Source organism: Nymphalis io, chromosome 1, assembly GCF_905147045.1.
Source record: "Nymphalis io chromosome 1, ilAglIoxx1.1, whole genome shotgun sequence".
Lineage (NCBI taxonomy): Eukaryota > Metazoa > Arthropoda > Insecta > Lepidoptera > Nymphalidae > Nymphalis > Nymphalis io.
In genome coordinates this window covers 9556983-9570419 of record NC_065888.1, presented here as the reverse complement: position 1 = coordinate 9570419, position 13437 = coordinate 9556983, and the positions used below count along the sequence as shown (strand labels likewise).

Here is a 13437-nt window from a genome sequence, read left to right as displayed (position 1 = left end):
TGCATATATTTTTTTTCTCATTGTTTTGTTAAATTTATACTTAAGTCGGTTAGTTTATAATAAGTACTTATTAAAAAAAAACAGATTTACGTTTTAGTTTTTAAAGGACTAGATCCGGGTGCGGCGAAAACCAATATATACTAATATCCCACAAAAATAAAACTAAAATTGTTGTATAAACTGAAATATTATAAGTTTTAGTTTTTTATTATTTTATTATTAATATAATTATATTATGTAGTTATATTAGTTATATTAGTGATTTTTCAATTGATTATATTATATAATATAATATATTAAGCATTATAATAATATATTAAGCATAAAAATGGTAAAGCGCTTAGCTTTTATAGGTCACTGGTCGCTAGGCCTGAATGTAGATCGTAAAGCGACTTATTAAACGTAATATCATATACAGATACCAACTAATCGTTGTGTGTTTTCGTTTATCATTGGAGTGTCAGTGTACGTGAGGGACCAGTCGCCTTTATTTATAACTTTTTATCTAATATTGTGATAAAAGTAAAGACTTTAATTAAATTTTAAAATGTTTTGGACTCTATTGATATTAGCAGTGTTAATCTTAATATTTTATCATTATATCAACCATTTGTTTAGAGATGAAAAATTTGACAAGATCCCAGGACCTAAAGGGACATTCCTTATTGAAAATGGACTCGACTTTTTAATGGAGTCTGGTAAGCAATGGACGTAACGTATTCATTAAAAAAAACAACAAAATATTCTATTTAATCTAATCGCAACTGATATTTTAATTAATGTAATTATAGATTTTATTTTTTAGACGATAATTGTATTTAAATAAAGTTTTAATCAGCTTCTTATAATTTAGTTATCTCAACACATAATTATGTTTGAGTAACTCAGCTATTAGTTTTAATAGAACCCTCAGTTTTCTGTAAATAAGAAATTTATTTGTATGACATCATTTTAAAAATGTGACACTAAATTAATAATTATATTAGAAAATGATGCGTCCTGTGAATCAATCAACAGCCAATCGTTGTCCACTGCTGAACATAGGCCTCTCCCAAGGTGCGCCAAAGCTCCCTGTCCTCCGCCTTCCGCATCCAGTTGGTGCCCGCCACCTTCTTAAGGTCGTCGGTCCACCTGGCTGGAGGGCGCCCTACGCTGCGCTTGCCGATTCGCGGTCTCCACTCTAGGACTCGTCTGCTCCAACGGCCATCGGTCCTACGACATACGTGACCAGCCCACTGCCACTTCAGCCTGCTAATTTTGCAAGCTATGTCGGTGACTCCGGTTCTTTTCCGGATAATCTCATTTCTGATCTTATCCTTCAAAGATACTCCGAGCATAGCTCGCTCCATAGCACGCTGAGCGACTTTGAATTTGTGGACTAGTCCCGCAGTTAGTGTCCACGTTTCGGCACCGTATGTCATGGCAGGTAAGACGCATTGGTTGAAGACTTTCGTCTTCAAACATTGCGGTATAGACGACTTGAGGACTTGACGAAGGTTGCCAAATGCTGCCCATCCCAAGCGAATTCTTCGATCGGCTTCCTTCTCGAAGTTGTTCCTACCGACTTGTATTATCTGTCCTAGGTAGGTATATTCACTAACAACTTCGAGAGGTTTCCCCTCGACGTATATCGGTCCCGGCACGACATGCCTATTGAACATGACCTTGGTCTTGTCCAAGTTCATACCGAGACCGACACACCGGGAAGACTCGCCTAGGCTACGCAGCATTTCGGTGAGTTGTTCCAGCGACTCTGCTATGATGACGATATCGTCGGCAAATCGAAGGTGTGAGATGTACTCGCCGTTTACATTGACTCCATACCTAGTCCAATCCAGCGTTTTGAAAACGTCTTCCAACGCGTTGGTGAACAGTTTCGGGGATATTACATCCCCCTGTCTCACCCCTCTGCGCAGTTGGATCGCCTTCGTCTTACAGTCCTGGATGTGGACAGTCATTGTAGCGGCGTTGTACAGACATCTCAGTACCTCGACATATCTCCAATCGATATGACATCTCTGCAATGAGTCGAGCACTGCCCAGGTTTCGATGGAGTCGAAGGCTTTCTCGTAGTCCACAAATGCCATACACAGCGGCTGATTGTACTCTTCGGTCTTCTGCACAATCTGCCGAACAGTATGGATGTGGTCCACGGTGCTGTAGCCTGATCGAAAGCCGGCTTGCTCTGGGGGCTGGAACTCGTCAAGTCGTCAGGCGAGACGGTTCGTGACGACTCTTGAGAACAGCTTATACACGTGACTCAGGAGGGAGATTGGTCTGTAGTTTTTCAAGAGGGTTTTATCACCTTTCTTGAAAAACAGTACCACCTCACTCCCGCTCCACGTTTCCAGGGTCTTGCCATGTTGGATGACGGAATTAAAGAGGCTTGCTAGCTCTTTCAGGACCGGAGTCCCGCCTGCCTTAAGCAACTCTGTTGTGATTCCGTCATCTCCCGGAGCTTTGTTGTTTTTAAGCTGTTCTAGAGCCGCCCTAATCTCTCCTTGGTCAACGACCGGGAGCTCCTCGGAGTAATGGCGCATAAGAGGGGCGCGCTGGTCATCAATACTGATTCCCACGGGTTTATCCGATCTTGAAGAGAACAACTGCCCATAAAACCTCTCTACTTCTCCGATAATCTCAGGCCTAGAGGTAACGACCCCACCATTTTCAGTTTTAAGTTTTGTCAGACGCGGCCTCCCAAACTTGCGAGCGAACACTTTCGATCCCCGATTTTGCTCAATCGCAGCCTTGATGGCACGGGTATTGGAGCGTCGGAGATCGCGTCGCGTCAGCGTTTTTATTGTTCGGTTTAAGGCCTTATCTGACAAAAACGATGGTAGTTCTCGTCGTTTTCTCATGAGCTCGAGTGTCTCAGCAGAGAGTTTTGGTGCGTTGTCTCTTCTCTGTGGCGGAAAACACTTGCGGGATGTGTTTTGCAGTATTTTGACCAGCGTGTCGGTTCTCTCATCAATGCTGCTTATGGTTTCCAACGCGGTGAATTGATTTTGAAGTTCCATTTGGAACTTTTCGGAGCCTTGAGCAGCTTGGAGCATGGTAGGTCGGAGAGTAGACCTCATCATTCTCGATCTTTCGGCTTTTAAGTTGATATTTAGAGTGCCTCGAACCAAGCGGTGATCACTTCCGGTATTAAACCTGTTGATCACCTGATGATGCCGTGGAGTACCGGCTTAGAATAGTACTCCCCCAATCTCATCCCGTGGGTGTCGTAAGAGGCGACTGAGGGACGGGGAAAAGGGGGGATGGGCAGCAGCGTCCCCCCTCCCATAAACATCTTACCCCCTACTGCGCTCGCCAACACGCCTGCCCAGCGCGGCGAGTATGGGCAAACCCCTCCCTTAATGGCAGATGCGCCCAAAAAAAGGCCCCCAGTTACCGGCAAGCCCGCTAGGCCCGACCAAGGTAGCGGTCGCGGTATCGGCAGGGCAGGGGGTGCTAAGAATCACCGGTTCACGGCAGGCTACCGTATAAAACGACTGAAAATGGCAACGTATAATGGACGCTCGATGAGGCTGGACCATCACCTCGCCGAATTAGAAGTAGAGTTAAGTCATATAAACTGGCATATACTGGGGTTATCTGAAGTCCGAAGACAGGGGGAGGACACGATAACTCTAGAGTCCGGTAACTTACTCTACTTCCGCGAAGGTGATAACCTCTCCCAGGGTGGTGTCGGTTTTCTAGTCAAAAAGGATCTCATTAGCAGCATTGTGGAAATCAGTAGTGTGTCGAACCGGGTAGCGTACCTTGTCCTAAAACTTTCCGACAGGTACTCCCTGAAGGTTGTACAGGTATATGCGCCAACTTCGACATACTCTGATGATGTGGTCGAAGCGATGTACGAGGACATCGCAAAGGCCCTCAACGACACCTCAAGGGCCCACTACAATGTTGTTATGGGAGACTTTAATGCTAAAGTGGGAGTACAAGATAGCGGTGAATCGAAAGTCGGACCTTACGGCGGAAATCACAGGGGGCAAATGCTGGTAAACTTTCTCGAAGCGCAGGGGCTTTTTTTGATGAATTCTTTCTTTCAAAAGAAGCCTCAGAGGAGGTGGACCTGGCGAAGCCCCGATAACGTGACAAGGAACGAGATAGACTTTATCATCTCGAATAAAAGGCACATATTTAGAGATGTTTCAGTCCTGTGAATGTTTACTTACAAAGGTAACCATATAATATATTATGTTTAAAATTTATAGTTGGGTATAAACCTAAATAGTTTTTATTATAAATTTCTTTCGTGAGTGTCTAGTAGGTTTTTTTGTAATCTGTATTTTCACAATTCTAATTAGATTTATTTCTTAACTTCGAGCTCGTTAATCTTTTCAAATGCAAAGTAATATAATTAAACGTAACCATTTTTTGCAGCTCCATTATTCACATATTTTCGCAATTTGGGAAATAAATATAAAGATCTCTACAAACTAAAAATATTTAATAAAAAGGTGGTCCTAATATACAACCCAGAGGACATTGAGGTATGTATAAGAATTAACAAGTTGAAATATTTAAATATAAATGTTTTTGCCCTTCACAAAGTGTGTGTCTCGTCTCGTACATATGTGTGTTACAGAACTATGAATTATTTGCCATCATAGTTGGCGTATTCAACATTTTATCAAGTATATAACTCGGTATATACTTTTCGAGGAGATTAACATACTTAAAATGTTTGTTATATATCTATATTATATATCTACCAATTATAATCAAATATTATTTATCACAGAGACTCTTTAAGCTTTTGTATATTAGAAATTGTAGAGCTAAAATATTCTAATGTTCATTTATTTGTCTTCACAGACAGTGTTAACGAATACAAAATACAATGATAAAGGATTTATGTACTATTTTCTTCGACCGTGGTTAAACGACGGCCTTCTTGTGAGTGACGGTAATATTATATTCATATATATTTAAAATTAATAACCTAAAATATAATTATATAACAATATTTAAATATTATTTTCAATTATTGGAAGTAGCCGAAATGGCCTAGTGGTTAGAACGCGTGAACCTTAACCGATGATCGTGGGTTCAAACCAAGGCAAGCACCACTGAATTGTCATGTGGTTAATTTTGTTTATAATTCATCTTGTGTTTGACGGTGAATGAAAATATAGTAAGGAAACCTGCATGTGTCTAATTTCACTAAAATTCTGCCACATGTGTATTCTACCAACCTGCACTGGAGCAGCGTGGTGGAATAAGCTCCAAAGGAGAGGAGGCTAAGGCCCAGCAGTGGAACATTTACACATTGTTACTTTACTTGAAATTATTATCATTACATTTATGATATTTTTTATTATTTTTTTTTATTTTGAGGAGATAGAGTGCTTAGAAAATATTTATGGTATTGTTTTTCGTTTTCTAAGGTTATTCTGTAAGTGTTTTTTTTTATTATACATTTAGACAGACAGGCCATCTCATGGTAAGTGGCCACGCACTACTTAGCAAGGGTTTTTGGAAATTCTACCCCTAAAGAGTAAAATAAGGTCATTTTCAAAGTAAGAAACATGAAATTTAATAAACAAGCTTTTGGTTTGAAATAAATAAATATGTATTTCAACGTTTTCAAAATTCAACACCTAAGCTGGTGAAATACGTAATAAACGTGAAATACGTATACAAACGAGAGAAATGGGGTAGAAAAAATAGTGTAAAAATTAAAAAAGGGATCTGATTGTGTTTATAGATTAAACTAATAAACATGAATTTAAAGTTTAATTACTAATTTTTGTATACGTTTTCTTTATACAAACTTTGCTATAGATATGAAGTTACCTCCCACAACCCTGATTCCTACTCCTAGTTGAAGTAGTCCTACTCCAAGGGAGCCAGATAGAAGAAGGTTTTGAAGGTTTCCACTGCTTAAAAAAGTAGTAACAATGGACAGTTTTAATGATGCATGTTCCAGAGTGAGCTCTGCGAGTAATTTAGTAATTTTAGTTTTCAAAGAAGTGTTTCAATTATTAATTTTAAATAAGGTTTTCAGTGAGTTTGATATAATAAAAAATAAATATTTGTACGCTTACTTATTTAGAGTATTAACTATATCTAACAGCGTGGATAGATAATCCGGTTATTTAAACAACAGAACATTCGAAGAAGACATGTAATAAATATTTTTTCAAAGTCAAACTTCAGGGACTTACAGTAAGTCACTTTAAAGAATAGTCATCAATCTAAAATAAAAAAAAACCCTTAATATACTTTTTTCTAAACAGAATGACAATTCATGCTTCTTACTTTAAAATTTCAGACTTCCAAACAATTATTTATCTTTCACTTATACTTACAACGGCACTGGTACTGGCAACAGGTTGTACACATATAATATATACACATATTCACAGGGTTACAAGTTTGTACTTATAGTATAGCTCTACTTAGACGAAACAATTAATAAACTTAATTTACACTTAATTAGGAGCAAAGTGGCGTCAGCGGAGGAAAATTTTAACTCCAGCATTTCACTTTAACATACTCCGGCACTTCAACACTATATTGGTGGAGAACAGCGAGAAGTTAGTGGAGAGTCTCCGGCCAGAAACAGACAAGTCGGGAACGGACATTTACTCTTTCATAGCTAGCATGACATTAAATTCTATATGTGGTGAGTTGCGATATATGTATTTATTTAATCTGTTTTACAAAATATTGGTTCTGAGTGAGTTGAGATATAATGAAAAGTTGTAATTAAACTATTAAAATGTTTACAATTTTCTAATGCAATCAACGGCAACGGCTTTATATGCTTAACTTCAAAGAGAATAAAAAATTTTAGTATCTAAATACCAAGTCACATTGAAAAAGTTGATTAGCAGGTATTTGTTTAAAGTACGATCAACAATACATTATATCTTCATTCCCTTAGTAAATATCATTATATAATATAACTAGTACTGTCTAAATATATATTATCATAGAATATAATAGTAGAGATTTTTTCTGTTATCAATAAAATATCGAAAATCGAAAGCATTATAAAAGTATATCACTGAGATGTACTTTATGTATTATTATAGGTAAGTAAAACATCACACTACACACGTAAATTATATACAATGTAGTTTTGTAAGTTATATCGAGGACACCTTATTTAAATCTGTTATCAATGTTAATTTATTCAAATTGCAAATATATAATACTTGTTTTTGTCTTAGATATATTGATTGGTTAGAGCTTACATTCGCAATCCAGATACTTTTTTCGTACATTTACCTTGTGGATTTACATAAATGAGAATATTATCAGTTGACATTTACGGTAGCAGTAGGCACAGTATTAGAATACTTTAATTTTACGCTTTGAAATATATTTCTCTTACTAAGTTTTTTCTGTTTTGTTAGATTCTTTAATAATTACTTATGGTAATTTTTAACGCGGTCGTCACTTGTATAGTAACTTTTTTTAATTTTTATATATACTGATTTAAGTTGTAGTAATTTTTATATAAAATCCTGTTTATTTTATAATACTTATATAAAGAAATAAAGAAAATGTGCAATACTCAACGCGAATGCATAAAAATAAGTTTCAGAAACAACCGTATTTTATTTTATTTTAGACTCAGCAGTTTTAACGACAAGGAGATTTGAGCAATGCAAGGGTTGATGCTCGATATTTTTTCTATTATCTTTTAAACTACACAGATTCAAATAAAGAAATAATTCTATTTCTCATAAGCCATTTCATTTGATATGCTTTATAATTTTTTTCTTGATTTTTTTGCTTAATTTAATATTTGTGCCACAAAATATTAATTCAAGATTGGATCATCCAATTCTAAACAAGCATCCAATTTAAACTATTTTCATTCACTAAGATTTGGAGAAAACAGGCTGTGACAGAGAATCATCTATCTATAAATCTAAGTATCGTTTTTATTGGATTCAAAAATTACAGGGGTAAAAAACACAGACTTTGATATTTATAATCTATCCGACAAATTTAAGTGAACTTATTAGAATGTATTTTAAATAGAATCAATTATTATTATTTTAGAAACGGCAATGGGTACATCTTTGGATGAGAAGGACATTGGAAAAAAATATAAAAATGCAGTACATATACTGGGAAAATACTTATTTTATAGGGGCGAACGATTTTGGCTTTATCCTATGGCATTGTTTAACTTGAGTTCTGTTGGGCGAAGTCAGAAGAAATTATTGAATTTAATTGGTTCTTTTCGTGATCATGTTATAAAGCAGAGGCGAGAAGATGGCACGTACAAGAACCTATATACAGAGGTTATGAACAAAAAGGACGATGATGTCGTTATAGGAGAAAAAAAACGAATGGCGATGTTAGATTTGTTAATAGAATCAGAGAAGAAAGGACAGATAGACATTGAGGGGATCAACGAGGAAGTCGACACGTTCATGTTTGAGGTTTATATTTATTTATGAATTTTCTATACTAATGCTCTTTGATCTTACTTAAAAAAGTTGTGAAGTAAACAAAGCTGCGTCATTTTCTTTTGAATGTCAAATGAGTAATGACATAAAGAGCGAAATCAACGTTCAAGTAAACAGCCGCTAAGCAACGTTTTTAAGTAAGGCCGATAGTGTTTGATTCGATAGTTGCTAACAATGTTGTATATATTTCAATATGTTTGAAGTGCATACTATTTATTTAGTAAGCAATTGATAACATCTCATATTCAAAACAAAGGCTGTAGTCATCAGTTTAACTATGAACATAGTTTAATATTAAACTACAAATGTAATTAGGTTCTTTAATTATGTATGTTTTGTTTAAGGGACACGACACAACAGCGACTGCACTCCAGTATGCGTTAATGCTGATTGCGAATTATCCAGAGGTTCAGGTACAAGCCTTTTTTTTAATAGTTAGGTAGATTGACAAATTGGCCACTTGATGGTAAGTGGTCACTATTAGCCATAGACATTGGAACTGTAAGAAATAAATATTAATAATATTAATATTATATTTAATATAAATATTAAATATCACTTACATCGTCAATGCCTCACAAACCTTGGTTACTAAGATGTTATGTCCTTAGTTACACTGATTTTCATTTCATACCGGAAAACAACACTATTAAGTATTGCTGTTTGGCGGTAGAATTTGTGATGAGTGGTATACGTGATAACCTACCCAGACGGGCCTACGGTCATACGGTACTACGGACAAGTTATGTTTTATTATGGGCTTATGAGACTTTATCTGTAGCAATATAAAATACATACATACGTCATCATAATTAAAAGTTATATGTTGAGTTACCTGTTTGGAATTGTGAAAATTACAATTTAAAAGGTAATGTTTCGCTGGGTTTTCACGAAAGAATATTTTATACATGTATTACACTATTACAATATATAAATGAAGTGTATGGTCGAGATAAAAAATATGACCAGTATATTAAGTAATAAGTACTGATTTTTTTTTTCATGCTCTATAAAAACATCTACGATGTTTGAATTTTTTAACTAAGACTAATCGTAAATTGGACTGCATTTAATGCTATTTATTAAACCTGAAAAGTCAGGATCTTTCTTAGACCAACGTTGGGAGTGTAAGTCAAAAATGTTGGACGAAACAAAACAAGATATATGAGCCACTTTTAGCTAAAATACGTCAATTTTTATATAAGAACTTAATAATCACGAGTCGGATACCAAGTTTGTATTTAAGATCTTTAAATAAGCAATATATCAGACCTTAGTTGTTTTGCTGAACACACAATATAACAACAACAACAACATTTTAGGATAAAATAGTCGAAGAGTGCAGACGCATATTCGGCACATCCTATCGGAAGCCAACGATGTCTGACTTAACAGAAATGAAGTATTTAGAATGTTGTATCAAGGAAACCTTAAGACTCTATCCGTCGGTGTATTTTATCATTAGATATTGCAAACAAGAATTAAAATTGAGTAAGTATAATAGCCGCTCAGATTTGTCAAGGCTGATCTCATTGGATTAACTTGAAAAGAATCACAGTAGTAGAACAAATAACAGTCAACTTAAATCATTAGACATACTAATATTCGTCTCTAATTGTAAATTATACAATACATGCCGTATTTTAGCCACCAAAGGTGGCATTTAAATTGCGAATCATTGGTCTCATTCGTCTCTGCTGAATGTTTTTAGTTGTTTCGACCATTCCATGCGGTTAGTGCAGTTATTTTTAACTTTGTCTGTATACAACATACCCATTATCCACGCGAATGCTGTTACAGTTTTTTGATACGAGTTAAATGGGTCAAAGTATAGGCTGGTTAGGGTAATTTTGTTTTCATTTTATATTTTATATTCACTACCTCATCTGTTTCATCAGTAATGGCTTGGTATCTTTATAAGACTGCAGATCTCGATGTTCTGGGCTCAATATCCCAGTCGGGCTAACACAAAGTTTTAGTGGTTCTTTATCAAGAAATTCTCACATATGACTATGATCCTATGCCTGATTTCTCCGATCGTGTTGAATTGCTCTTATCGAATTATGAGATAATTGGGAGTGTAGTTATGCTTGCGAACACTTGTGTATTTTTATGTAATAGTTCTGTTAGCTATTTTCCGATTAAAATGGTCGCTGAGGCCAGAATAGTTCACGAAGACATTTTACTTATTTAACGAGGTGATATTGATCACGTGGGGCAATTCGTTGTCGAAGCCGTTATCAGACATGTTGTAGGCGCAAAGTAAAAGTTCAGTCTCGTACAACTGTTGTTTATTTGTTCGCTTACAATCGATAATCACAAAAAATAATATATAATAAAATAATAATTAAATATAATATAATACAATTAACCGCACCGATTAAAGTGGTTGGAAATGCAGCAAGTTCGATACAAGAAGACGACCGTTCGCCCCGGAGTCCCTTTCCCAAGTCCCCTGCACGAGAGCGTTCAGCAAACCTCATGTGACCGATGTCAAACCATTAACAACTCATTATTTATTAACTATCAAGTGGGCACTCTGAATTCCTGCATCGAGCTTACTCAAGCGTACTACTTGACGTTTCCTAGAATATTATTTTTTTAGAAAATTACAATTGCCCAGCTGGTTCAGATTGTTCAATTTTAATATTCGACTTGCATCGACGTAGTGATCAGTTCGTCGAACCTCTCAAGTTCCGTCCGGAGAGGTTTCAGGAGGAACCCACTTGGCACCCATTTGCTTACATACCATTCAGCGCAGGATCCCGCAACTGTATAGGTAAGACATAACTTGACTTAAAATACATACTTTATTATATAAATTATAGTACACGTATTACTGTGGCAAATTAAAAAACCCTTCAAAATATTTAAATTTATTTACATATTCTTAATTTAAAAAATATGAGAGATATAGCATAAATAACGAATTATTTCTTACGTGACAGGTCAAAAATTTGCTATGATGGAAATGAAGTTGGTGATATCTGCTGTTCTTCAACAATACCGTTTGTTACCAGTCACCAAGCCGGAGGACATCGTCTTTATCGCCGATATCATTTTACGTACAAAGGATCCCGTTTACGTTAAATTTGAAACACGTTAATAGGTTTAAATTACATTTATTAATATGTTTGATGTTTTTTATAACAATTCAAAAATACTATTTGAATAAGCATTATAATATTAAAATACAAATAGTTAATGACCCTTATTACTCATAAAATAAAACATTTTGGATTAAGAGACTGCGACTTAAGCTCGGGTTCCGTGGCACGACTGATCATGAATAATAATAATTTTGAATACTAACCTTAACGTAACTCTGGTTCATTTTACAAGAACAACTACTCGAGTTACCTTCTCTTTTGATTGTTTTCCGGAACGGCAGTAGTGTAATAAATATTGACTATCCAAAGTCGCTATATATATATGTAAAATTTTCTTAAATAAAATTATAAATATTGATGTGATTTAATGAAACCTATAAAAATGACAAAATAATGACGCAAAATGTTGCGTATGAACTATGTGCATCACTAAATACATTTATTTCATGTAAATCACATTATACATTGAATACATTATACATAATACAATGAATATTATAATAGTACAAAAATCGTACCTTTAATTGATTTCACTACTAATGCTCCGCTTTTACGTCCTTAACCCTACTTAAAATTATAATTTATTGACTACCCGTCTTGTTGATTTTCTTACATTTTAATAAAAATAGTCAAATCAAAACATATTTATGTACAATATATTTCTTAAAATTACATAGCTTATATTATATTTTAAAATTATTTATTTTAAAGTGGCATTGATCATTACACAAAAACTAAGATAAAATCGACCCGCGCTGTTTCCAGTCGAGCCAGATTTACAGCAAAGTTTTTTATTTAAATTCGAGTTGACTCTTAAGACACATGTGCTTTGGTATCATATATTTAACATTAAATAGCGTTAATAAATAATCATTGTATAAAATAAAATGTTTTATATATTAATATATATAGTACTATTGAGTTTGTTACTTCTCGATCGAATGGATAAAGATGAATAATTTGACAATATACCTGGTCCAAAAGCATTATTTCTGTTTCGAAATGCTTTGGATTTCTTGGCGAATTCAGGTTTGGTTATAAATAAATGCCGTGTTTGATTATAAATTTGCCGTGGAGGCTTAGAATAGTACTCCCCCAAACTCATCCCGTGGGTGTCGTAAGAGGCGACTGAGGGTCGGGGAAAAGGGTGGATGGGCAGCAGCGTCCCCCCCTCCATAAACATCTTACCCCCATACTGCGCTCGCCAACACGCCTGCCCAGCGCGGCGAGTATGGGCAAAACCTCCTTAATGGCAGATGCGCCCAAAAAAAGGCCCCCAGTTACCGGCAAGCCCGCTAGGGCCGACCAAGGTAGCGGTCGCGGTATCGGCAGAAAAAGCGCAGCGCAAGGCGCCCTCCAGCCAGGTGGACCGATGACCTTGAGAAGGTGGCGGGCACCAACTGGATGCGGAAGGCGGAGGACAGGGAGCTTTGGCGCACCTTGGGAGAGGCCTATGTTCAGCAGTGGACAATGATTGGCTGTTGATTGATTGATATAAATAAATTATGTAATATATATTTTTAATTGTAGGCTGTTTTCTTTCATTTTAAGTTTTAATAGTTTTTATACGACTAATCAAAATTATAAATGCAGTTTGGCGGGTTTACCTTAAAGTTACGTTGGAGTGAATTATTCACTTTTTACTATTTTATATTCTGTAAAAAAAATTGTTATACACCTTAAGCATTAATATTTAATGCATCTAATAATTGCGAACAAAATATTAATACAGCCTATTTTAAATTAATAATAGTAAAAATACAATTAATATTTTTTTTGTATATACTGTTAGTATTTACATCAACTTCAATCATTTTTATCCTTATTAATTTCCACAATACTTAAATTATTTGTAGTTTCAACGATTTCATTATATTAACGTTAGC

The 13437-nt window shown here is 35.4% G+C and overlaps 1 protein-coding gene across 1 annotated transcript; it reads left to right on the top strand.

Moving 5' to 3' along the window:
- Positions 1 to 437: 437 nt before the first annotated feature.
- Positions 438 to 11907, top strand: LOC126774407 (cytochrome P450 4C1-like). The gene is made up of 9 exons (XM_050495962.1): positions 438 to 698; positions 4390 to 4499; positions 4825 to 4915; positions 6452 to 6637; positions 8029 to 8414; positions 8786 to 8854; positions 9764 to 9932; positions 11047 to 11220; positions 11390 to 11907. The coding sequence occupies exons 1-9, from the start codon at positions 548 to 550 to the stop codon at positions 11545 to 11547; spliced, it is 1494 nt and encodes a 497-aa protein (XP_050351919.1). The 5' UTR covers positions 438 to 547; the 3' UTR covers positions 11548 to 11907.
- Positions 11908 to 13437: the final 1530 nt, after the last annotated feature.